Below are 24,501 nucleotides of genomic sequence, written 5' to 3' on the forward strand. Positions count from 1 at the left end.
CCGGCTCCCGTGCGCGCCCTGCGCGCCGTGATGACGCCTCACTGTGCGCCTCAGGACGTCGCTGTCGCGCGCCGCGGCGAAGGACACGGCGCCCGCCCGCCGCGCAGAGCCGGGCCAGGCCGCGCCGGGGCCGGGGTCGCCATGAGCGGCTACAGCGAGGACGAGAAGCTGCGGCTGCAGCAGCTCCGCGCCCTGCGGCGCCGCTGGCTGCGGGACCAGGAGCTGAGCGAGCGGGAGCCCGTCCTGCCGCGGCGGCAGCTGGGGCCGGTGGCCGCCTTCTGGGAGCGCTTCCTGCAGCCCGGGGGGCTCTGGCGGCACCAGGTGAGCGGGGGGCAGGACACGGGCCTGGCCCCGCCGCCCCGGGCCGGGCGGCCCCGGGCCTGACGCGCGTCCCTGTGCCCCGCAGGTGTTCAAGGCCTACCAGACCGGCGGCTTCATCCTGACGCGGATCCTGGTTCCCGCCTGGGTCATCCTCTACTACCTGAAGTACCACGTCATGGTGCGTGCGGCCCCTCTGTGCGGCCTCTGAAGGAAAAGGGAAGGAGGGGGTTCAGGGAGAGTGAGGGAAACCTGGGTGAAACCCTGGAAGAAGCCCTCTCGCAGAGAGCGGGGCTGATGCGACACACAGCCACGTAAGGGGTTGTATGAACGTGCTGGGTAAGCGTCTGCTGCTGGGTGAGGTGCCTTCCCGTGGTCTGTGCACCGCTTGTTTTTCCTTGTTTGGATGGCACAAATACATATTTTTTGTCGTCGTTTATGATTTGTCGTCGTTTATGAGCAGCTTTGACCCTGCCGCCTCCTGCGAGCCGGAAAGCTGTGTCTTAATTGTTGCTTTCCTGGAGGAACGGTGACCCTGGGGATAACCAGACCACAGCTGCTGGTGTGGGGAAGGGGAATGGCCAAAGCACTGACAATGGGACAGACCTTCCACTTCTACAGTCTTGTCTTGCTTGGGAGGTGTAACTTGATTAGCCTCAGGTACTTCTTTAACTAGTGGAAAGAACCTGGCTTTAATGAGCCTTGTACTCAGCAAAGCTTGTGTTTTAGAAGGGTCGTCGTCCCTGTTTTGGAAATCCTTTACACTTCATCTGAGTGATGCTCCTTTTTCCTTACCCCCTCCCTCTCTTGTCCCCTTCCAGAAAATGCCGCACGGTGCTGTTATGTCAAATCCACGGATATTCCCAGTAAGTCTATTGATACTTGTTTTATCTTCCAGCTTGGTAAAACAGGCAGAAAAGGTGTGACTTAAGGAGAAGTGCAGGTTTGTGCAGTAGCTGTGCAGAATTTCTAGAAGGATGAGCTTGATGCTGTGGGCAGGCTGCCCTGAAGCAGCACACTTACAGTATTTTTGAGCAGTTTTCATCTTGTCCTCCGAGCAGACAGTCCCTGTTTCAGTGTTACCCCCCTCTGTAGCAGCAAACTTTTAAGTACCTGGCTGACAGCACTGCCCATCCTGGGTGGAAAACACAAACATTCCCTTATGGGATCTCTTGTAGTGACTGCAGCAGGTTCCCTCTCCGGAGAAGTGCACACAGATCACACAGGGAAGCTTTCCTGTTTGGTTCTCAGGTTGCTACTTGTGCCCAGTTTCATGGGAAGCTGAAGCGCTGGGTCCATCAGGGCACGAAGTGCTGGTGAAAGCCATGGCTGCACGCTCCCACTCCCCCGAAAAGGGGCAAGCCTCCCTGTGCACCTGTCGTGGTTTTGCTAAGAACAGGTTGAATGCAAGCGTTAATTGCTGCGCATCTTTGTGAAGGGGTTTGGGTGTTCAGTGCCTCTGTGAAAGCGTGATTATTAATGCATGGAACGACAGGAGCAGTGATTGTCAGGAGTTGGGAGGAGTGCGGTGCTGAGTGTGTCAGTTCTGGCCACATGAGCGTGGTCCCAGGCATCCCTGAAGGTCCCCCATGCTCAGGTGTCCCCAAAGGGATAGAGTCATGCCACCCCCAGCTTGAGCTTTGGTTTACAAAGTGGAGGCTGTCGGATTGTTTGGTCTTTCCTGGTTTTTTGGACTGCTCTGAGCTGTTACTCATTGCTTGGTGTAGCAAGTTGGTGGGCAAATATTCTCTCATAAGTTTAGCTCTGCTATTTCTGCCAGTTGCACATTTTTTTGCATAACATCTGCCTAATTCTGCTTTATCTAACATAAAATTATAAAAAGTTTTGTGCCTAACAACCACATAGCAGCATACGGAAGGTCAAGCTGTGGGCCTCTGACTTCAGCCTAATGACTTACTCGAGTTAGGTCAGCTCAGTAGGCCAAGACAGTGCCTGAAGCTGTAACAAACAGCAGCTGGGCATCAGATTGATTTTTGAGGGATTATGTAGCTCTTCATGGGCTTCAGGCCCTGGGTTTGGAGACTCGCCAGAACTTGCACCGTGTTGAAGGTGGTTATGCAGTGCTAGAAGTCCAGTATACATTTTTAAAGCAATATAGTCTCAAAATGTTTGTCTGCTGTTCTGTAGCTGAGAAGAAAGGGGTGAAGCTAGTACAGATTTCAGATAATTTGGCTGTAATGTTATTTCAGCATCCTGGGAAATGTTGAGTGAATTGAGAGTGGTCTGAGTAAGTTGTAGTAAGATTTTTTTTTTTTTTGGTCTCAAGTGGGGACGGCTACAGCTTAATTGAAAGACTGTGCTGTGTGAAGGGAGAGACTGGGTGTAGGAGAAAATGCTCACCATCCTCTCTCATTCCATCAGGGGGACAGAATTTTAGAGACGGGAGAAATTATTCCACCCCTGAAAGAAGAACCCGATGTGCACCACTGACGGCTAAAAGCTGATTTCCTCCTTCAGCCAACAAGGCGAGAACTGCAGCTGCTTTATCTCTTCTATAAAAGAGTCTGTATTCTGCATTGCCTCAGCTTTTCTGTCATTTACTTTCTCCTTAGTCCGATTTGTTCTAGTTGCTACTCATATGGGAGTTTCTTTTGCCTTCATTGAGCATTATTGCTGAGTCCTGGTGATCTCCAACCCCCCTTCCTCAACTTTTTATCTGACCTGATGAGATCTGGCAGCAGGATGATGTGGGCCTTATAGTAACAGGAGAGATGCTATAGGTCCCAGGGGATTCTGGAGTAGTCTTCTCAAAGGAGGGGTGTCACGGCGAGCTCCTGCAGATGCACACACAACAGCTGTCCCCTTCCAGTCTAGCAAGCCCTTTTCTACCAACCAGTTCTGACGGAGACTTCCAGTGAAAATTAAGCTTCCACCTATGTCATCCCACTTCTCTGCCAAGAGAGGGTAGCAGAAGTGGCACTGCTGCCAAACACTTTATTCTTTACCCTTTAGCACTTCCTTCTCTGTCTTCAGCCCTTTCTGAGTTGGAGTCTTCCTGCCCTCACTGGGCCCCCGTACCCGGGGCACTTCATTCTGGGGAAGACTGGCCCCTAATCAAGTGCTAACTCTGCAAGTATTTTGGTGGCTACTTTGAGGATAGAAATGGCTAACCCAGCAATCCAAAGGGTAACCTGAGGCACGTAAGGGGAAGGGCTGTGACAGAAGCCCCTCATGACCCCATGGAACCATGTGTGACCAGTATAGCTGGTGTTTGTGAGGTCAAGGTGACAGGCAGGAGCCCCTCTGCTGTCCCTGGGGGCAGCCAGGCCTCTTGTAACCCCTCCAGTACAGACTCGCACCAACAGGGCCATGGCCAACGCAGGGGTGAAAACCCTCCTGCAGTCGAAGGAGATCAGGGAGGCTATGGACCCCACGTCGGGTGCCCATGCTCAGCCCGCAGCCCCCAGGCACCTGCTGGGCCTGGGTGCCCCCCAGGCCCTTGCCAAGCCCGTGGCCATCTCTTTCCTCGGGTAAAAGGCAGCTCAGGGTGGGATGGCAACTGGAGAACGAAGTGGAGGGGCAGTTGTGGGCTGTGAGAGGGTGGTAGGATCCTGCGAGTCATCACTGGGAGGCTCGGGAGGGGGGCACTGCGGAAGCTCGAGGGTCCCTGGGGGGGCTAGAGAGTCAGCGGGGGCTGTTGGGGGGCACCGGGGAAGGTAGAGAGTCAAGAGGGAGACTGGGGAGTTACTGGAGGTTATCAGTGGCAATAAGGGGACAATGGGGCTAGTAGAGGGGTTGTGGGGGCCGCAGGGGGGCTGAGACCTGTGCTTCGTTCCCATGGCCATGGGGGTTGCTGCCCCGTGGCCATGGGGGTTCCTGTCACTACCTCTGCCCCACGGTGTGTCAGCATCCCCAGCACGGAGTTCCCCAGGAGCGCTCCTCCGCCAAACTGCTGTAGCCTGAAGCGAACCTTCGCCTGCACCAACTTGCTGCTGCTCAGCCTGGCCGACCCCGATGACGCCGCAGACGAGGAGGCTTCCCCCGGCCCCCGCCTGTACACGCCGTGCCCCAAGGAGAGCACCCAGCCCGCCACCCCGCCGGTGAGTGACCGCTGGGGATGCCCCACCTCCCTGGAGTCCCCTGACAACCCCACCCCACTAATGAGGGACTGGGTGGGGTGCCCCACATCTCCAAGGTCCCCCTGCACACTTCTGCAAGGCTTGTGAGGGACTGGGGACCCTGACATCTCCTTAGGACATCCCCACACCCATGGGGATGCCTGATACCCCCAGGGCTCCCAGATTCCCCCAAGGAAGCCCTGACACCTCTGCCCCTCTAGCGAGAGACCCCCCAGGACTACAGGGTAGTACCCCCAGAGTCCCACGGACATCCCCACAGCTCTAGCACCCCTAGAGCCACCCCTGATCCCCCACGTCCCCAGGTTGTGGGGCCCGGGTGGCTGTTCTAGGCCACAGACTGAGTCCCAAGTCTCAAGGACTGGTGTGGGTGAGCTTGTAGAGCCCCGGTGTGGGGCCCCGGGGTCGCCTGGGCATTTTGGAACAGATAACCCTGCCTGGGTAGAGGGAATGGATGTCTCTCCCTCAGTCAGGGAGGGGTTTGACTGTCACAATCCCACCAAAAAAGACAATACAGGACATGGAACATGGCCCGGCACAGTCGTGGCAGGAGCACTCATCACCACCCCCTCACCTGTCCCACTGAAGACAGCACGCGGCAGTCGGCGCGCAGGAGGACCACCCACTTGTAAGACACCATGCTGCTGGCAGCGTGCTGGACCTGTGCAGTGAATGTGCCTCTCTACAAATACAGTGTGGCTCTTCCCCTGGGGACTCTGGGCCTCGGTTATCTCTCTCAAAATCTTTGAGTCTTATTTCCCTCTTGTGCTAAATGTGGGTGATGCGTTATCTTGACAAATGGAAGCTCTTCTGGGTTTGTATGATATTGTTCCCTTAAATGTCCTCTGTGTTACACACTTACACACCCCCTATACATACATACACACAGGATTAAGGGGAGTACACACAGCTACATCTTCTGCATAACTTCCTTTTGAGATCCCTACTAGCTAAAAAACTATTAGAACCACTCTGATCAGTGATAGATACACACATACATAATTAGTCAAGAGTTGTATTTCTTTGCACCTGTCTTGTTGCAAAAAGCCTTCCATTACAACAGCTCAAGGGCACATGGAGGAAGACCTCCCAAGTAGGTGATGGACCATATGCTCTGGGCCATGACTTTCTGTCCAGCTCTTTGGAGAGCCATCAGGACCTCCTTCTTCCTCAGTTGAGGGGTTGAGGGGAGGTACCAGAAAAGAGCCACTTGCCAGTCCCAGGCTAGGGTAAACTGGAGGCTGAGCAGGAGGTAAACACTCATTAAAAGCTTGGCGTCTTGGGAAACAAGGACTGGAAGATCCTTGAGTGGTTGAACACGCTAGTCCTTCCTCTCTCTCACCCGATGCGCCTCAAGCAGGAGCTGCTGGTTCCGGCACTGGCTGCCAAGAACTTGGCCAAGAAGCCTCCCTGGGCCTCCCCCAGGCCCCGTCGACGCTGGGTGTGCCATCCTGCATGCTTGGCTGGCTGGGTCTGCTCCACGTCAGCTCCCCATTTTTCCCACCCCACAGGGTATCCCTTTGCGTACTAGCTCACGGTCGGTGCCAGGCAAGCTCGTTTACCGGAGGAGGAGACACTGAGGATGCGGAGCCATCTCATCAGTGTCCGTGTCTATGCTGACATGCAGTGGAACCCGTGAGGATTCATACGGCGTTTGCTTGTTGGATCTCGACTTTGCAAGTCCGTGGGGCCGGACAGGCTGCAGCCCGGGGTGCTGAGAGAACTGGCTGATGCTCTTGCAGAGCTGCTCTCTATCGGCCTTGAAAAGTGGTGGTGACTGGGGGAGAGCCTTCGCGACTGGAGGAGAGCAAGCTATGCACCGTCGTCAAAAAAGGCTCAGATGACCCGGGCAGCTACAAGCCAGCCAGCTTCACTTCAGTCCCCAGGAAAAAACGTGGAATGAGTCCTTTTAGAAGGCATGGCAGGTGGAGGAGAAGATGGGGAACAGTCAGCATGGAGTTACGGTGCCTGAAAAATGGGATTGCTTTCTATGGTAAGATGATGAGGTTTGATCAGGGCAGAGCAGTGGATGACGTTTACCTTGCCTTCAGCGAGGCTTTCAGTGCTACTAAGGCATTTGTTTCCAGGAATGCAGTTCACTGAAATATTGATGCCTCTGCTGTGCCAGCTGAATGTTTGATTCTCTTTACAATCAATGACAGAAATAGGAACTTACCCGGAATAACTGGAATCCTCCGTCTTTATTGCTCATAGATGAAGATGTGATGGCCAGTACAATTTACATGCCTCAGTTTATATATCTAAAATTAGGTGATGTGAATCCCAGTTCCTGTGATTTCCTAACATTCATCCACTACTTGAAATCGCTTTGTAGCTGGGCAAAGTTAGTTTTATACATTTATGCTCCAAATACAGAGGGCCAAGCTGATAATGTAGTTTCAGCCAGGAACCCCCCCGTCATGCCAGAAGAGCTCCATGTCAGCAGCTGGTTTTTTTGTGCCGTGTAGATACGATGTTGAAACCCGCACCAAGTATGCAGTGACTCCACCGCTCCTCTTCACTCAGTGCTACGCAGTTGTACTTCTCATGTCTCAATTGATAATCATATGCATAACAAAAGGGGCTTAATTCAATTGCCCACACATAAGCGTGCAGAGACATTTTAGGTGCTTTGAGGATCCTTCCTCGTCTCCAACTGCTACTCAATAACGTTGAAGGTATGAAGGGTGCAGGCACTGAATAGTGTCCAAATGTGTCGCTGTGAGCTGAGCACCCAAGCCCGTTGCAGCTAACGCTCAATAGTTTAGGTGGTGAGAGGTGTTACTCGAAATAGCCACCATGGTGCAGCCAGCGGTTTCTTTCTAAGCCCAACTTCACCCTTTCCCCAGGGGATCCCAACAGGTTGTGCCCTACAATGGGCAGGGGAGCCCCACCGGCCACTTTGGGGTGCTGACCCCGCATGCCCATGCAGGGCGGTGTGCCGGGATACCTGCCCTGTGCTTTCCTCGGGCGCGGCTGGGCGCTGGGGGAGCACCGAGCCCTGCGATCTCCCCAGTCCAGGAAACCTGCCTGTGAGCGAGGGCAGCAGGGCACTGCTCTTCCCCGGTGCACCCCTGAAGAACAAAGGGAATGCTGCTTCTGCAGCCTCTAGAAAAGATCTGTCTGAATAAATGCATTGGTATGACTAGCAGTTACATCTTACTGAGAGATGAACAGAAGCAAAAGCTATCCACTTGGCTTTTGGACCCTGCATCGTCTTTACAGAAGACTGACAGGTCTCCCAAACATGTTGCTATCACAACTCCCCTCAGCTGCCCCCACTGAAAGCTTCGGGTCCCCTTTGGGGAGGGTCCAGCAGCCTGAAGATAACGTTCCCCTAATAAGCAGCTGCCCTTTTTCGTTTAGCAACCGTTAATCCCCCCTCCGAGTGTGGTGGCATGAACAACGCTGCTTTTGCTGGAACAACGACCATTTATTTCACATCTGTGTGTGCCGGACCGGCTTGGCTGATTCACGTCTGGGATCCCCCTCCCCATTTTCACTTGTGACTCCGGGAGGGGAGCACCCCTGCACCCCGAGCTCAGCAGGTGCTGCACGAACTGCTCCCACTTCTCATCTCAGTGGGGCAGGAGGGTTTGAAGGCGCTTCTTAACCAGGTGAGTCTGGCAGGGGGGCAGGGTTGGGTCGCCTGTGAACTCAAAGTGGGGGGATGTAGATTCGAAGCTGGATGGAAGAGCAGGCCCCACCTGTACCCACCCGGCAGCGCAGCAGCACCTCAAGCGCTGGCGTTGCAGCACCCGAGGGCTGCGGTTCACGGGGGAGAGCTTTTGGGAGGCCACCGAGGCTCCCGCCACCGCTCTCCACCTCCCCGCCGGCACGGCTCCTCGCGACGCGAAGCTGAAGCGTGGCTGCACGTAGCCGGGAGGGCTGAGGCAACTCCGTGCCGGTTTCAGGTTCGCTTCATGTGCAGCCAGGTCATTAAGAGCTGTAATTAGCCAGGGTTCAGCGGCTCCTTCCAAGGCGGCTGGGCTGGCCGTGCAGTGGGAAGGCTGGGAAGCCTGGCTTTGCTCAGCCTCGGGCTTCTGATCTCTGTGCTGGGAACGCCCGAGCCCTAATCCTCCATCTCCTAATGCCGGTGTCTTCCCTGGGGAGTGGATGGGGACCGCTCGCCCCGCGGCGTCGGGACACGCTCAGGGGCTCTGGTAGCCTCAGAAGAAAAGGTGTTCTCCATTGCAGAGCTCGGGGCCGTGCACCCTGCCTCTCGTACTCAAGGGCCCGAGGGAATGCATGCCCAGGGCCCGCGGGCCTCGGGCCCGGCCCGGCCTCGACGCCCCCGCGCCCCGCCGGAGCCCCGGGGGAGGCGCCGCCCTCGGTGCCGACCCCCCGGCCAGGGGCGGCGCTCGCCCCGGCGGCCGCAAAGCACCCTGGGAGTTGTAGTCCTCACCCTCAACGCAGGGCCGCCGCTACCGGCCGCCCCTGGCCGCCCTCCTGCCCCGCTCCCGCCGGCCTCTCGCCCGCCGGGGGATCCCGCTGGCCGCGCCCCGGCCCCGAACCACCGCTCCCGGCGCGCCCCGCTCGGCCGCCGCCTTCCGCTTCCTCCGCGCGGCGCCCCTCGGGGCTTGTAGTCCCCCCGCGCTATTCACGACGGCCTCTGCGTTGTTTCCGCGCCGTAGCGTCCGGAGGCCGGGATGGGGCGCTACGCTACGGCGGCGGCGTAAGGGCGGGCTCGGGGACTCCGGGGCAGGCCGGGCCGGCGGCGGAGCGGGAGGAAGGCGCCGGCGGAGCGGCCGGGCGCCGCGGCTGGGCGGGCGGGAAGGGGTGGAAGTTGCTCTGCCCGGGGGAAAGTGCGGGGCCGGGGGGGGGACGCGAGCAGCAGCGCGGCCGCCTCCATCCCCAGGTAAGGGGCGGCGGGAGCGCGGGGGAGGCGGGGACGGGCCGCCCGGGGCCTCCCGCCGCAGCCCCGCGGGCCGCGGCTCCCACCAACGCCGCCGGGTTGGCGCTCTCCCGGCCGGAGCCTCCGGCTGGGCCCCGGCCTCCCCCGGGCCGCCCCGCACCACCTGTTGCCGGCGGGCCCGAGCCCGGCTGGCCGGGAGGGGCGGCGGGAGCCGGGCCTGGAGGCCGGGAAGGGGGGGCCGGTGCCGGGGTCCCACTGCTGGGGCGAGCCGGGAATCCCGCCTCGGGGGTCTGCGGCTGTCGGGGTGCCTTACCCGGGTTTGTGAGGGGACCTGCGGGTTGCGGCTGCCCTCCTCCTGCCTCGGCCCGGCCGCACGCCCCGAAGGGCTTTTAACGAACTTGAGAGTCGTGCGGCAGCCGTGGGGAGACGGCGGAGGCTTCATGAATCCCCGCGCTGCAATGCAATGCAATGCCCGCGCCGAGCCCTTGCAGCGCGCTCCGGTCTCGGTACGGGGAGATTGAACCTCCTGGTTCTCCCCTCGGGCCGGTGAGCCTCGCTCATGGCGGTTAACGGGCACGGTACTGCTGAGTGCCGGCTCCGGGGCTGGACCACAGCAGAGCCCGTGAGAGAACCGGGGACGCCTGTCCTTCAGGTCTGCACTCTAACCTCCAGGTTAGAAACCCGTCTGCTGGGGGCTAAGCGGGGTTTTGTGCAGAGTTTCCTAAAGCATTTGCGAATTTTTCCTTTAGAATTGCTTGGCTGGCTCTTATGCTTGGGTCTTTGAAGCATCCTAAGGCTGCTTGGGCCCCGATGCCTCATCAAAACCCCTGGATTTTTACTGCACGTCAGCTCAGCTGCAGTTGTAAGCATGTCAGCCTCCAGATCCTGGATGCAGAAGTCTGTTACAGTGGATGTAAAAGGCTCTGTTCGCTGGCTAGCCTCTCCATTTTCTGAGCAGCTCTCCTCTCCCCTCCCTGTGCCTGCTTCTGGGCTACATCCCTTCCTTCCCAAGCATCAAGAAACAAATGTTTCGGGATGGTTGTCCGGTGAACTGTTGGGAGAGATTGAATAACGAGCACGTTGTGTTTGAAATGTCATGTTGTTTCCTCCAAGCGTTTTTTCAGATCGAAATCTCAGCTGGCGCTCAGTGCTCCATAGGCCTTCAGGCCCGGGATGCGGATGGGTGGTTTTTCATGGTCGGACAGAAGGTTATCTGAGAAGTGCTTACTGTACGTGGCCTGGGGCATTCGTGTACGGACAGTGGTGGCTGCTGCAGGTTGGTCAGGAGGTAATGGAGACGAGGAGACTGGTTTAGAGGGAGCCAAGGTGGAGATGAGCAGTGTGGATCACAGCCGCTGGCTGATGGAGGTAGGCTGCAGATCCCAGGCTGTAGCCCTTGTCGACCTGAACACAGAGATTTTGCCATACTTTGCACATTGTCACCTGGGACTCGTAGGGACTTAATGCTTCAGGGACTGTACTCTGTGCAATCTACCGCCTTTCCTAAACTGGAACAGACCTGTGGTGGGAGGGCGGCTGAGTGGCAGACCGGCCTCCTGCGACGCTGTGAGTCTGCTGGTGGTTTTTGCGTGGCCATTTCTTAAGACCTGCTGCCGAACAGACTGGCTTGTGTCTCTGAGTGAACCAGGACTGAGCTCTGCCTGAGGAACGAGCTGTGGTAGCATAACATGTGTCAGAGAGGCATGATTCAAATTACCATGATTTTATGTACATGGGGATGTTAACTAGTTTAAAGTTGCATCAGCTTCTGCTTGTGTCCAAGGCTTTAACAGTTGAAAGCAGAAGGCAAGACGCAACATCGCTCCTTTCCCCGGGTGGGGTTGGAGGGCTGGAGAGGCCTTTGAAGGTTTGATGTGACTTGCTGTGTTTGCTAAGCCATATTGCTTTGGCAGGAAAGAAAGCAGCTTCCTTAAGCCTGATGACTTAGTGCATAAGGGAACCTGAGGCGTGGGCCAGGCATAATGTCTTTTGAATCGGAATAAATATTGAAAAACAAACCAAAACTGCTAAAGTTGCACATAAAAAAGGTTGGGTGTCCTGCCCAGACTCAGAGCTGTCTTGTGGTAGCGGAAGGGCTGGGTGACCCTGTGGAGGGGCCTGGATGCCCTCGTGAGATGCACTGATTACCTCGCCGCTCTCCTGGGCTGTCCACGGGGCACCTTTCATCTTTGCTCTGGGCACCCTTTATCCTTTTTCTGAATACCACTGGCTTTGCGGGGGGAAATGGCCTGGGCCCTGGTGTTGCCTTAGCCAGCTGAGCGCGATTGGCTTTATCTTGTGGAAAATACGCTGCTTTCATCCATCCCGGAGGTTTTGTGGGACCTTGCCAAGTTTGCAGCGGTTGCGCGTGAGACCTAGAGAGAGACCCAGCCAGTCCCCAGGCCGGCGTGTGTGGACGTGGCTGTGCTGATCTCTGCTGGCAGGGACGTCATCTGCTCTCAGGTGAGATGCAAGTGGGAGAAGAGAAATGCTTTTTTCCTCCCATCTTCCCGCTTCGTCTGAAGCCAGGCTTTTGTTCGTTTCTGCATTTGTTCTGACCCTTTCTATGAGCAGAGGGGTCTGGGAAGGAACGGATCCTGTGGCATTTCTCTAAGTGAGGGCCCTTATGAAGCAGGGGGAGGCTGGAGCGAAGGGCTGTGGCTGCCTGCGGTCAGATCTGGGGGCAGGGAGAGAGGAGGCTGATTTGGAAAGCGTGTATCAGAGCCTGGTGTCCTGCTGAGATGGCTCTCCTCTAGCACACAGTGCTGGGAGGAAACTTGTGAACAGCCGATTTGCTGGAACTTGGGGCTCTGAGAAAGGTCATACACAGTGCAGCCTTGGGAAAGCTGCTTATGTGGGTAGGACAGGTGAGTCAGTGGCTTCCTCCTCGTTTTCCGTCATAATCCCACTCTTCAGAGCGAGATGTGCTGTCTGCCTGCTCCCCGGAAGCCTCCTGGATCTGCCTGCATTTGCCTCAACCTTGCTGGTCGCTGTTGGACCCTGCCTGAGTACGCAGCCCTTTCCGGGCCACTGTCACTGAGCCGGGCAGGGAGGAGCAGGCTACCACCGAATTTCTGTCACGCTCTCGAATTTCTGTCGTGCTCTCGTCGCTATTTGCAGTGTTGACGCTTGCCTTGTGTTTAGCAATGGCAGCTGAGGAAGCCAAGGGAGGCAGAAGGGCTGTTGCCTGTGCACGAGAAACATTTAACTCTTGCCTTCACAGCTCCCTTCCCCATGCGTTGGCAGCTCTCAGGTTGGCTGATAGGAAATGCTGGTGATGTTCCCAAAATTTGCTTGTGTTTGGTCACTTAAAAGATGAGGAGGATTTTTGTGTGCCGTTTCCTCTTGCTCTGGAAAAAAATACTGCTGCCCTGGTGCCTGGGCAGAAGGGAGAAGGGGGAGCCCTGGAAAGGAAATAAGATCCAAAGAAATGTGTCACCAGCAGAAAGAGCAATTGTTTTCCTGCATTTACATTGCAGAGTGTCGTCCTGTTCAGGCAGCTGATGTTTGACAGCCAAGATAATACATTTATATTGATGTAATTAGCGGGACGTGGAGTTTGCTGAATGGCTTGGGGGCAGCATGCTTTTCAGTCTAACTCTGGCAAATAGATCAGGGAGGACTGGAAAGCTGCCGTGGGTTGCTAGAATTGGCCCTTTGGGTTTCTGGAGGTTGAGTACATAACTGCTGATATTTCCTATTGTGCTGTACCCTGCCTAGTTGAAAAGAAAATAACTTGAGGGAACATGGGGCTATTTTTGCCAGCTTGAGATGATCAAGTTTGATTTCTAAAAACTGAAGCCGAGTCTTTAGGCTTGCACATTAAAAACAGTATTGGAACCATATCTCTGTTCCTCTACAAGTGCATGCCTCTGCACTTTGCCAATGGTGTAAATGCTAATGTGTGTTCATAAAAAAAGAAATAGCTTTTCTGTTCCTGCAGTGCAGCCCCTTTTGTAGCAAGCCAGGCGATAACTAAATGCTGTGGGCCTGAACAGTGTCAGAGGAGGGTGGCGATTGCACTGTGTCGGGGAGGCCAGTGCAATCTTGCCCCAGTCCTGGGATTAGCAGCCCTTACCAGAGCTGCAGGGTTATCAATACACATTTGCTTTGGTAAAATAGAGCCCGAGACCTTAGAAAGAGCTGTCGTCCCGCTCCGGTGATATTGCCCAGCTGCATTTCTAACGTGGCACTTCCTGTGGCACTGAAGTTTCCCCTTCGGCATCTTGTTCCCAGCGCCAGCCCAGATGATTTTGGTTTACTGAGGATATCATGGGCAGCTTCCCAACTTGTGTTGTGTTGTGTTCCTCTGACAGCAGAAGGTCCTTCTGGTCCTGTAACGAAAAGGTTTGCAGAGAAGCTAACTCTCAGACAGCTTTGCCAGGTAACAAGTTAACTCCCCTGTATTTGTGCCGGTCCGTGGAAGTGGGAACGTGGCACGAGGGTCCTTGTGTGCTGGGCTGTGTCCTCCCCCCCGTGGCAGCTCTGCTTTCCAGAGAGGCTGCAGTGCTGATGTGGTCAAGGTCTTGCTCTCCAGCTTGTTCGTATCGGTCACCTGCCTGCAAGACTCAGGCCAGCAGGCAGAGCTTGGGCAGTCCTTGGAATTTCAGCACAGTCAAAAGGCTTTATTTTAAGCTGCTGGTTGTTAAGCGGTTTCTCCTCCTAGCCCATGCGTATGTGAACATGTCTTCTGCAAGAAAAATGATGTGGTGTCACGTAGACTGATGCAGGCATTTGTGGGGTACTCTGTCCTCTGGTGTTTGTCTCACTCTCTCTTTAGCTCTCGTAAGTCTTAAGCCTTTCCAGTGAGCGGGAGCGGCTTGGCTGTCTGAGTGCCTCGGAGGTGCTGTGGGCCAGGACTTCCCTCTGTAGCCAGTGCTGTACAGACCATTGGGTTTAAAAGGATCAGGATGGTCCTTTTGAACCATAATCAGTCCCTTATTTACTTTTTACTGGTTCCCGAGTGGTGTCTCCTGCCCTCTCCATAACATTCTCCATGTGCTGGTTTGATTTCATTAGCAGCACGTGTCCAGGTGTTCTCCACAGGTCGTCTTTTCCCCACTACCTGGAAATCTCCATGGTGCAGAGCACTGGAAGAGAAAAGCTCTTTGTGAATTTGCCATAACCTGCCCCAGAGGCATCATGCTGCACCCAGCGGCGTGGCTGTGGGGAGAGTGGGCAAGGTGGTGGGGGCAGAACCGGGTCTGTTGCTCTTGTGTGCTTCTGCTGTGCTCCCAAAGGGGCTCAGTGATCACATTGTTCTGGCTGAATCCTTATTTGCTTTTTTGCTCCCTCCCCAGTCTAAAATAGAGAAAGTGAGAGTGGGCTGGTGAGCCAAAGAGTTACGGACAAGGGTTCCTGTTGCCTCCATCTGACAAAAGTCCATCCCAAAGGACACAGCGCTTTCACAAAGTATGAATTTCATTAAAACAGGTTGTTTCGAGAGCAGAGAATATGAAGGGGGAAGGGGAAATGTCTTGGGGGAGGGAGGTTTGCCGAGGCAAGTATACAAACGTCATGCCTTCTGGGGGTGGGATGGGCACGTTTGACATAATCAGAGGAATTTGTACTTTTGAATTTCCAGTAGATGTAACTGCTAACGATGTCCTGGCCATGCAGAGTAATTAACATCTGTTTCTGTATTTGAACATTCAGGCAGTGTGCCCCTCCAGACATCCCTGCGTTCACATCCAGACCCCTTGGGAGATCCTGCCCTGTCGCTAATTGTCGAGAGCTGTCCAGAATCCTTATCATTAAGATCCTGCTGTGCTCGTGAGGTGTTGCGTTACCTGGTACGACGACAGGTCTCACCAGAATGCTAAGCAGCCGCCGCCGCCAGAGAGAGTAAGGCCAGTGGTGGAAACAGAACTATAAAGTCACCGCCAAAGGTTCTGAAACCACAAGTGAAGAATCTGAGTCGACCCAAAAGCAGACCGATTCCTGTCTCCAGGCGGGACCAAGCTTCAGCCTATTGCCAGCTGGATGCCGCGGGAAGCACAGAGCCTTCCGAGAGCTGTAGTTCAAGCGGATGCTGATTGAGTGACCTAAAATGTGAGGTTGGTTGCGTGTGCTGGTGCGATGCTGATCAGCCTGGAGTCTCAGCAGCCATTTATTCTTACGTGCCTTTCTTTCCTCTCTGTTCACCAGCTTGGTGCAGCAGCTGCTCCTTCTAGCAGGCTTGGTGTGCTACCGGCGGCTCTGTGCAGAGACCATCTAGCATGCTCCTCAAACCGGGCCACTCAGCTGATGCCAACAGCAGCCGTTCGATTCCAGGGACGCCCGGCTGACTTCACACCAACTGGGCATTGGACCTGCAGATCAGAAACTGTGTTGGGTGAGAGGCTTTTCTGACTGCGCTTGGCTCTGTGCTGGGCTGGGAGGGGCTGAAAGGAAAAAGACCTTTTCTTCTGCAGTTTGTAAGCACGGTTACCCTGCTTCTTGTCACCCATGCCTCTCGTTCTAGTCTTTCTTCCTTGTTTTGATTCCTTCTTTGAGTGTTCCCCTCTCCTTTCTGTCTGTGTGAAGGCCACGTGATCTTGCGGGTGGGGATACTGGCATCCTGTGGTTTTCTCATGAAGAAGAATCTCTAAGAGCAGAAGAGAAAACGTGAAGTCTTCCAGGACCTCACAATCTTAAGCGGTGGAAGCTGCATGACTGTCCCAGGGTGTATTTGAGGCAGTGCAAGGGCAGGGAAATAAATTAGTCTAAGAAACTCTGCATTGCTTTGTCTGCAATAACCACAGTGCTGTGGCAGTTCCCAGCCCAGGACTGGCACAGAGAGATGACTGTGGTGTACCTTATGTGTCTGGGCTGCTTTTAGCCTGGCGATTCAGAGCCTGCTCTGCAGAGACAGGCTGAGGTGGCGGGAAGCCAGTCTGAGCTTGCACCTTCAGGATACGCTTGTGGCGTCCACTGCAGGAGACCATCTGATGGTGTTGTCCTTGTGTTTGAATGAGCAAGGCTGATGTGGCCTTATCGCAGGGCAGGGCTTTGGATTAATCGAATGGATGCTAGTGTGCTGTGTGTTGGCTGATCTGGTCTGCCTGGATGCTTATGGGCTAGCTGGAGTCTCTGTGTGACTCTGGTGGCCAGCCTCAGCAGAAGGTCTGCAGGAATCTGTTACGGTTTGAGGTCAGTGAAGCCAGGCCTTGAGCACTCTGGTCTTTGAGTGGTGACTGTCACCAGGCAGGTGTCAGCTGAGATCTGCGCCATGGCTAGTTCTCCACTGTGGGAGGGAGGAAGTGACGTTCCTGCTCTTGGGTCAGTTTTGATGCAGCCTTGGAGTGTCTTGTGAATGCTACTGCAGGTGTGCAAAGCCCTTGTTCCTGTTGCCTGACCTTGCCACGCAGGGTGCTTCAGCAAGCAGTGGAGGGAAGGTTGGGGGTCTGTAGCACCGCATGAGGCCAAGGTGGGTGGATATGTCTTGCAAGGCATTTGAGAGTGGCTCCTGTAATGCGATCTTCTCTCCATCTGCCTGTTTGGGTTATCGTGGGTTCAGGATGCAGCCAGCTGGTCTTGGTTAAGAGGGCGGCTCCATCACTGTGCTGGGAGGTATGTTGGATGGCCCGTTGGGGCTGGCTTTGCTGTAGCAAAGGCAGCTTCTTACTCAAAGCATCTGCATTATGTTTCGGCCCTCTTGTCTTGGAGTGCAGCATTTTCCTCATGTGATCATTATATTTGTTCAAGTAACTGCTCTCATGGGCAAATATTGCTTAAGGCGTTGTGTAATTGAACACATCCTGCAGTTTCAGCTGTATTGGTGTAGCTGAAGAGGAGCCGCTTGTGACGGAGACAGTAAGCCAGTATAGCTACTCTGTTGAGGAAAGGGGAGTGTTGTAGTGGTGTCAGGCACTGTTATACCTATATCACTTCAGTTGTACCAGGTATTACTCCAGTCATATAATTTCAATTACAGTATCATCTCCTAACAGAAGTAATGGCGTGGATATGACATCAGTGTGCAGAAGGATTCACGTGTTTTTCCGGATGGCCCAGGGCAGAGTACAGGTGTAATCTGGAGGGGGAGAGGGAGGAGCGAGCAGTAACGTGATGCTTCTCCGTTAGGTTATCGCACTGAGCTGTGCTAGAAGAGGAACTATCTTCTTGCCCTCTCTGGGTTTCACTCTCCCTGTCCCACCTCCCCTGTGCTCTCCCGGTTCCCTGTGCTCGCAGAGAAGGCGGCAGCCTCCTTTGCAGTTCCCAGTGATTCTTATGCTTTTATCTCCTGGTTGTTTGTGATGGAAATGCCAAATGCCACCGTTGTCTGTCAGGCTTATCCTACCTCTGCGCTTGCCTGAGGCACAGCCAGAGACGTGGTGGCTTAAATCTAGGCCAGTTGGTTGGAAACTGGGACATGGTGCCTGATTAAAGCCAGGAAAGGCCAAATTGCATAAAAATGGCAGAAGGAGACACTCTGGTACTGCTGCCCTTGTGTGAAGAGCCCATGTGGCTCTGGACAGTGCAGTGAAGACTGGGAGCTGTCTCTAGCAAGGGATGCAGCTGGATGTGACTTGGACAAATTACATATTTACCGTCTGTCTAATCTGTGTTAGAATTAAAGCTGTGGCTGGAGTGTCTGGGGACAGTATGCTCAGGGGACATCTCCTCCACCCTCTGTCTCTGAGACTTTGCTTTCCAAGTCCATGCCCTGGGTTTTCACTGGCTGTGAAACTCCGCTTCTTGCTGCAACTCTCTTCCCCTTCCGTCTGCAGTGGCCAGCTCTTCATCTGCTTATCTGCCAGCTTAGCATGATCTGAAGATACAATCCCTGATGTCCTTTTGGGTATGACCTCATGTTTGTGCTATGCCTGGGCACCTATGGCCCTCTACAAATTCAGCTTGCTGAGTGATTGGGAGGAACTTCATGGGTCGTCAAGTCCAGTTCCCTACTGCTGAAGACAGTCATCTTGTGCAGGTCATGAACTTGTCCAGGAACTAATTGTTGGAACTATCTCTGTGCTTTTTTCCCCAGTGCTTCTGGAGCAGCTGGTCCAGAGATCTGCTCTTTGAAAGGTTAGAAACCCTCCTCTGACTTCCAGTGTCCAATTTTCCTGGGCTGGTTTATTGTACTTGTGCCATTGCAGAGTGTCATCTTGCAGATGAGAGATGACTTGCAAATTTTTTTCCTTCCCTGGTTCGCCGTAACCTTTATGTCCTGCACCAGTCATGGCTCTTGATGCAGATTTGTCCTGAGAAATGTGTTGAAAGCTACTTTGTTTTTCCATTGCTTCTTTTTGGGAGGTTGGTTTTGCTGGGCCCGTTTATTTCCATGTTGTGCTTTTGAGTGTTTTAAGTGCAGGTAGAGTTCTGAGCTGCACAGTTTGTGAATGTTAGCGAATACAGAAGAGCACTTTTTGCGCTACTGTCACTTCTGTCATCTTTTTTAATGTTTGTCCTTGCTACTTTTGCCATCTTGCCCCTTCAGGAGGGAAAGATGTTGTCAGAAACAGTCGAATCAAGGTGAACCTGATAAAGCAATGTATTGAAGAGCCAGTGCCTGGCTCTTACTCGTGGCTCTTATTCATGTTTATCTCTAGCTGTGAATGTGCAATAACAACAGTTCTGTTCTGCACAGGCTGGCACAGCCTCAGACAGGAAGATCTGCTGTTTACCAATCAACACTCTGCTGTAAGTGAGAAAGGGGGGAAAAAAATGTTTTATTGCTGCTGGGTAACCCAGAGTGTAGTTAAACCTTTCTGAAAAAAAGAGGAAACTAAGAGCACATGTGTTACTCAAGACGCATTTTTCCTGGCAAGAGTCCTGTGTGTGTGTTCTTCCTGCAAAGCATCCCTGCTTATGCTACTTCCCATTAAATCTATAGCATATTGGTAGCAGGCAAGTAAAAGCTTTCTGTTTTTATAATGCAACTGGTCTCAGCAGGCAGTCTGTCGAGGTGATTTTTCAGCCTGGCATGTTTTGTAGCTGGGGCAGTCTGTGGGCTGAGTAGGATAACAGAACTCTCTTACAAGGATTATAAATACAGGGAGGAAAAGATCTGGAAACTAGATCTTCTGGTAAAGCTTCCCAAGATTGGATGCTGTGGCTTGTCTTGTTTTGTTTCTTCCCCTTGTCTTTCTTTCTGTGGCATTACCTCGATGTTGCTAATGAGACAAACCATGCCAGCCCACACACGTTTTTGTTAACACTGCACTCAAAAGCCAGCCACAATTGGCTAGTAAACTGGAGGATACAAGCGGCTCGTTGCACTTCGTTGAAGCAATGTTAATTGACTTAATAGAGCACTAGGGTTTTAGAGATTTGGTTTTCTTTTTTTTTTTTTTAAATGTGTGTACATTCAGACCCTGCTTTGGCAGTGCCTTTGTGTTTTCATGCTTATTCAGAAAAGGACCTTCCTGCTCTTCAGTTGTCAATGGAGATGGGTTTTGAAGTTAACCCTTATTTTGAAGAAACCTTCCTGTCCACTGCTTCTCCCTCTTTTTCTCCCCCTAGCTTGTAATTAAGATGTTGATTGCCCTTTCAGGTCTGTATAATCCCCTCTCTCAAAGTGACACTGATAGATTTCCAGTAGCTCACTGGATAATCTATCACTGGTTTACAGTGTCCTGTGCAAGGGAGAAGAGGAAACTTTTTTTCAGACTTTGACGCCAGTTGCTTTGTGGCTAAGCTGGCTCTACAATAAATCTACTTCCCCTATCAATCTTTTGCTTCAGGCTTTGGACACCTCTTCCTCTGCCCGCATACTTATGAAGAGTCAGTACTGGGCATTAAATACAGCTCAGCCCAACTCAGCTGCTGTGTATGAGTTTCTTCAGTGTTAAAGTTGGGCCAGAACCAGTTTCAAGGCAGCTGAAAGAAGGTAAAGATCCTTGAGCTTGCCTTTGCATGTTAATGTCCATGGCCAGAAAAATGTGCTGCTGTTCTGGACTTTGCTAAAGCGTAGCATGAAGCGTGAGGTCCTGTCCTGCACTGGTCTAGGACTCCAGGTTAAATTATCTTGTTACCTCATTAATAGCCCACCTGGAAATCTGTTTCCAGGCAGCTGATTTCATCTAATGATCTCTCCGCAAGTAGTGCAGCAATGTTGTTTCTCACCATGATTTGGAAAATGGCTCATTTGCAGCTTCCAGTCCCCTAGATTTCCTCTAAGGCCAGAACATCTGACTTACCTCTCTTCTTTCAGCCCTGTTGCCCCATAACAACATTTGGGTAAGTTTTACCCTCCTCTCCATTTTCCCTGTCCTCCCATTTGCAGTGCTTGCGCACTGCCTGTCATCCTAGTGCCTTGCGAACCTGAAGACTTCTTGGCCCTGGGAGGTAGGGCAGTGCTTTCTGAGTCGCAGAACTATGCCCCGAGTCACACGGGAAGCTCTGTGGTAGAGCATGAGGGCTGAAAAAGCCTCCCACGTCCCAGATGAGTGTGCCAACCTCTGGCCTGTCCTTCCGGTTATACCTATGCCTCAGTCTGTCCTTGGAGGTACCTTCCCACCCCTCCCTGCCAGAAGCTTTGCAAGGAACTGGAACTTGCTGACACCTTAATTTCCTGCCAAGACTGCAGCACTTGGGCTGCCTTGTAGTGCTGGCTTGGCAGGTGAGGACAGAAAGAAAGAGCAGCAAAACTTTGTTTCTTGTCACCAGGACACCAGCTTTGTGCAAGACACCTGCTCAGCATGGAGCATTCCAGTTTGCTTGGCTGCTTTGCAAAAGGGGTCCCAGGGGTGACCATGGGATCTCTTGCTGCACTTGAGCCGTAGAGCTCTCATTGGGTCAGTGTTTAGCATCTTGGATTTCAATCTGTCCTGCATCTGTCTGAGGTGGATGTCTTGTTGCTTGTCTGCTCTTTCCCCCCTGCCCTGTGGAAAAAGAGCAATTGTTCTCCCTTCCTCCCCTGGGGTTACTCCTTTTAGTGGGGTCTTCTCAGCCTGGTGAATACAAGTCATGCTCTGCTTGGTGCCAGTACCTGGCTTTGCACGTCCTCAGGTTCTGCCACCCTGCCCTGCAGAGCAGGGAGCCCGGCTATGTGTCATTTGCTGTGCACACAAATGCTTGAGCTTTTTTTCCTTCCTTGGTTGGCATGACACACCATCAGGCCTCCACTCTGCATCCTTCTTTAGCTGTCCTGTGCCAGTCCTCCTCTGTGACTTTATAACCTTCTAACGCTGACATGTCTCATGCTGTGTACCTTACCCATCCCTGCACACTGTTCCCTGCTTACCCTGGACCCCTGTAAGCATGTGTCTCCTTTGGTGGTAGGTGGAGAGATCTCCTCCTGTGCATGGTGGCGAGAGTGGTAGAGGGCCATGTCTTCAAGATATATGAAGTGGTCTCCTCCAGCTTGGTGCCCCAAGGCAACCACAGCTCCTCCAGCTGCACTCATCTGCCCCTGAACTACTTTGTTTTTAGGATGTGTGAGTTACGTCCTGCAGCCTCCAGAGAGGAGGCTGCTCCTGCCAGGGCTGTGTGTGGGGACTGGACATTCAGAGCTCTTCAGGAACCCTTATTTCTCCCTGCAAGCAGCAGGTTGCATGTGAGTGAGTGTAGAGAGCTTCTCCTTTGCTGTTGAGGGTGGTACCAGGTCCCAGCATGTCTCAGTCAGCCCCCAGGTGGGGAAGTTCACACAGCAGAGGGAACAGAAGGGCTGGTACTTGGAGCTTCAGTCCTAGAATTAAGCCTCCTGCTACATGGCTTCCTCTGGGCACAGCTTTGAGGGATGTTTTTCCCCCAGGTACATGGTATGCCCTCTTCTGGGCCAGCTGCTGGCCCGGCACCTAAGACAAGAGCTGTCTGGTGTGTGAGGTGGCTGTGTTTTCATTCCTGGACCTTCCCTGGAGCAAGGGAGTAGCTCAGAGGTGACTTTATAGGCTGGGGGAGTGGAGGAATTAATGAAGTGATGAGGTCTTGTCCCTGAGTCTGGGAGGCTGAGAACCAAGAGAGGTTGGAAAACTCAGGCAGGAGCTCAGCTAGCTTGCATGGATGAATAAATTAATAAGAAAAGGAGTGTGGGGGATATCCCATCAGAAGGAGGGGGCTTCTGCACACGGGACCAGCTGGGGTCAGTCTGCCTCACTGGTTTCCTCAGTGGGCTGGAGCAGCTCCAGGGACCTCTATCTCTTTTTCCTGCTGCATGCCAAAGGGAAGAGCTTGGGGCTGATCCTAGGAGGATCCTAGGAAAAGTTGATCCTGCAGCTTCCTAGATACATTGAAACATGTGGGCTAGTTCCCTTTTTTCTTTTTTTTTTTTTTTGTTCTCTCTTCGGAGCCAAAACCTTCTTTGGAGCCAGAGGGAAGGAAAGGGGGTTGGGCAGGCCCAGATTCCCCACCCTTCCTGCCTGCTTCACTGTGGGCAGCGTGACAGAAGAGCTGGGGCCCAAAGGGTCAGCACTACGGACTACTGTTGAGGAATAGGGTTTATCTGGAAGCATCCAGGCAACTGCTCTGCGGTCCTGGCAGCAGGAGGAACCTCCATGGGAAAGCTCTGCTGTCCTGAACTCGCTGTAAGTGCCTGCTGCTCAGGGTGCTGGTGGGGCAGTTTGAGGAAGGGTCTGCATCAAGTACAACAGGTCAGGGTAAGTGGGTACGAGTGGGTTGGGGGTGGAAAGATGAAATCCGGTTTTATTTTGGAAGCAATATTTTGGGAGCAGATAAACAGCATCAGTTGAAACCTGGTAATTATTGCAGCTGCAAGGGGCAAAAAAACAAAATCCAAACTCAGCATCTTGCTAAGGTGCTTAACTGTTAATTTCCATGAGTGAGATCCACCCTTCTCAAGACACTTCAATCTGTTCACATTGTTGCTTCCTCTCCTGATTAGATAGGTGGAAGCAGTGCTTTATTAATTAGGAGGAAAATCCTGCTCCCTCCTGCCAAGGCAGAGGAGCTCTTGGCAGTTTGCTCCCCTTCTGCGGCTGAAGCCTCCCTGGTTCAGCACGGGCGATGTGCCTGCAGGGCATCTCCTGGGGCTTCTCCCTGCCTGGTGGGAGAAGTTCCTCAAAAATAAGGCTGGGTGCTTCCAGAGAGGCTTTCTTCTTTGTAGGCTTCTTTAAGTGACCCCTTCCCTTGCTAGAGTATAGTTTTCATTCTCACCTTTTCTTCTTGCAGGCTCTTCATTTGCTTAGAGTTAGCCAAAGGCGTTTTCTGTCTCAGCATGGCGAGCACGTACATGCTTTATATTGAGCTGTAATGCTGCCGCTCCTCCTGTTTTCGAACAGGTTTGCCCTCTCCGCTCCTTGGGCCAACGTTCCCCCCTAAATATTGTTCATTGGCTGCTCTCACCTGGCATGAGGGGTGACCCTGAAGAAAAGGATTTACTGCTTTGCCTGGAGAAATCCGATTTCACGCAGCACTCGTAGCCAAGCAGCCCACTTAGACCAGACAGTCTTGGAGATCACTACGACTTAGCTAGGTTATCCTCCACCTATTTATAGATCCCTTCCTCTCCCCAGCTCCACCCACCACAGGGTTTTACTGCGCTGCTTTAAAGCAGGACTCCCAGCCTCTCCTCTCCGTGCAGAGCGTTTTCGTTGAGCTGCCTGCTCAGACTCCCTGGTGCAGACCTGGCAGAGGAGGACGGGCCAAGACACAAGCAACACGTTGGGAGCCAGCAGTAATGCGGACAGCAGGCATGTCTCTCGCCTGTTGTGGTGAGCTAAAACTGGCGTTTCTCTGTGTAGGAGGAGGAAGCAAAGGGTTCTGCTTTTCCAGCTTGAGAGTCAGCTGAGGAAGTGGTCTTGAACCAGCCTGTGGAATTGCTTTATTTGGCAGTTTAGCTCTGCTCAAGGTGGGAAAAAGGCTATTAACTGACTGAGCATCCTGCCTTCTGTTTCACTCAGCCTGTGGTGAACTGTACGGGGCTGTGTTTCTATCCATCTTGCCTTTATTTACTTTATCATGGTAGAAACCAAGTCTTGAGGTGAGAGACGGAGTTTGTTCTTCTAGCAGGTCTCTTAGTTGCATCCCCCATGCCTTTGCTGCCGCTGTGCAGCATGGCTGCTGGAGCACGTACAGCGCTCGCTATGGGGGAGCCGTCAAGGGCTGCGGCAGAACAGCCAGAGATGCCGTAGGTGTGGGACAACTGATGTCTCCAGTTAGACTTGAGCTGATGATACTTAGAAATACTCTTCCCCTCACATCACATGGCTTTCATTTAGCCAGAAAATCATATTTGTTACAAATTAACTGCTTGAATAGCAGGAAATGAGAGGGAAGTGCCAGATCCATTTTGGCTGGATCTGCAAAAATCAGTGAAATCTTGCTGTTGGGCAGGTAGCAGGAAGC

At 53.4% G+C, this 24,501-nt stretch overlaps 2 protein-coding genes across 12 annotated transcripts in view; both read left to right on the top strand.

Annotated features, from left to right (window-relative positions):
• Positions 1–36: 36 nt before the first annotated feature.
• On the top strand, positions 37–2,853 carry NDUFB6 (NADH:ubiquinone oxidoreductase subunit B6). The gene is made up of 4 exons (XM_072878312.1): positions 37–321; positions 407–499; positions 1,140–1,184; positions 2,701–2,853. The coding sequence occupies exons 1-4, from the start codon at positions 142–144 to the stop codon at positions 2,767–2,769; spliced, it is 387 nt and encodes a 128-aa protein (XP_072734413.1). The 5' UTR covers positions 37–141; the 3' UTR covers positions 2,770–2,853.
• A 5,997-nt stretch (positions 2,854–8,850) lies between these two features.
• CAPN15 (calpain 15) overlaps positions 8,851–24,501 on the top strand; it is a 62,196-nt gene continuing 46,545 nt past the window's right edge. For 2 of the 11 annotated variants that reach the window (XM_072878306.1, XM_072878303.1), the window contains exons 1-5: positions 14,535–14,682; positions 14,926–15,326; positions 15,418–15,604; positions 18,242–18,282; positions 18,845–18,897. The gene's annotated coding sequence lies outside the window, so the exon portion shown is untranslated. Of the gene's footprint in view, positions 9,091–9,181; positions 9,274–14,534; positions 14,683–14,925; positions 15,327–15,417; positions 15,605–18,241; positions 18,283–18,844; positions 18,898–24,501 lie in introns of those variants that run through there. The other 9 variants (XM_072878298.1, XM_072878304.1, XM_072878299.1 and 6 more) reach the window with 7 other exon arrangements.

This window comes from Ciconia boyciana, chromosome 13 (assembly GCF_034638445.1).
Source record: "Ciconia boyciana chromosome 13, ASM3463844v1, whole genome shotgun sequence".
Classification (NCBI taxonomy): Eukaryota; Metazoa; Chordata; class Aves; order Ciconiiformes; family Ciconiidae; genus Ciconia; species Ciconia boyciana.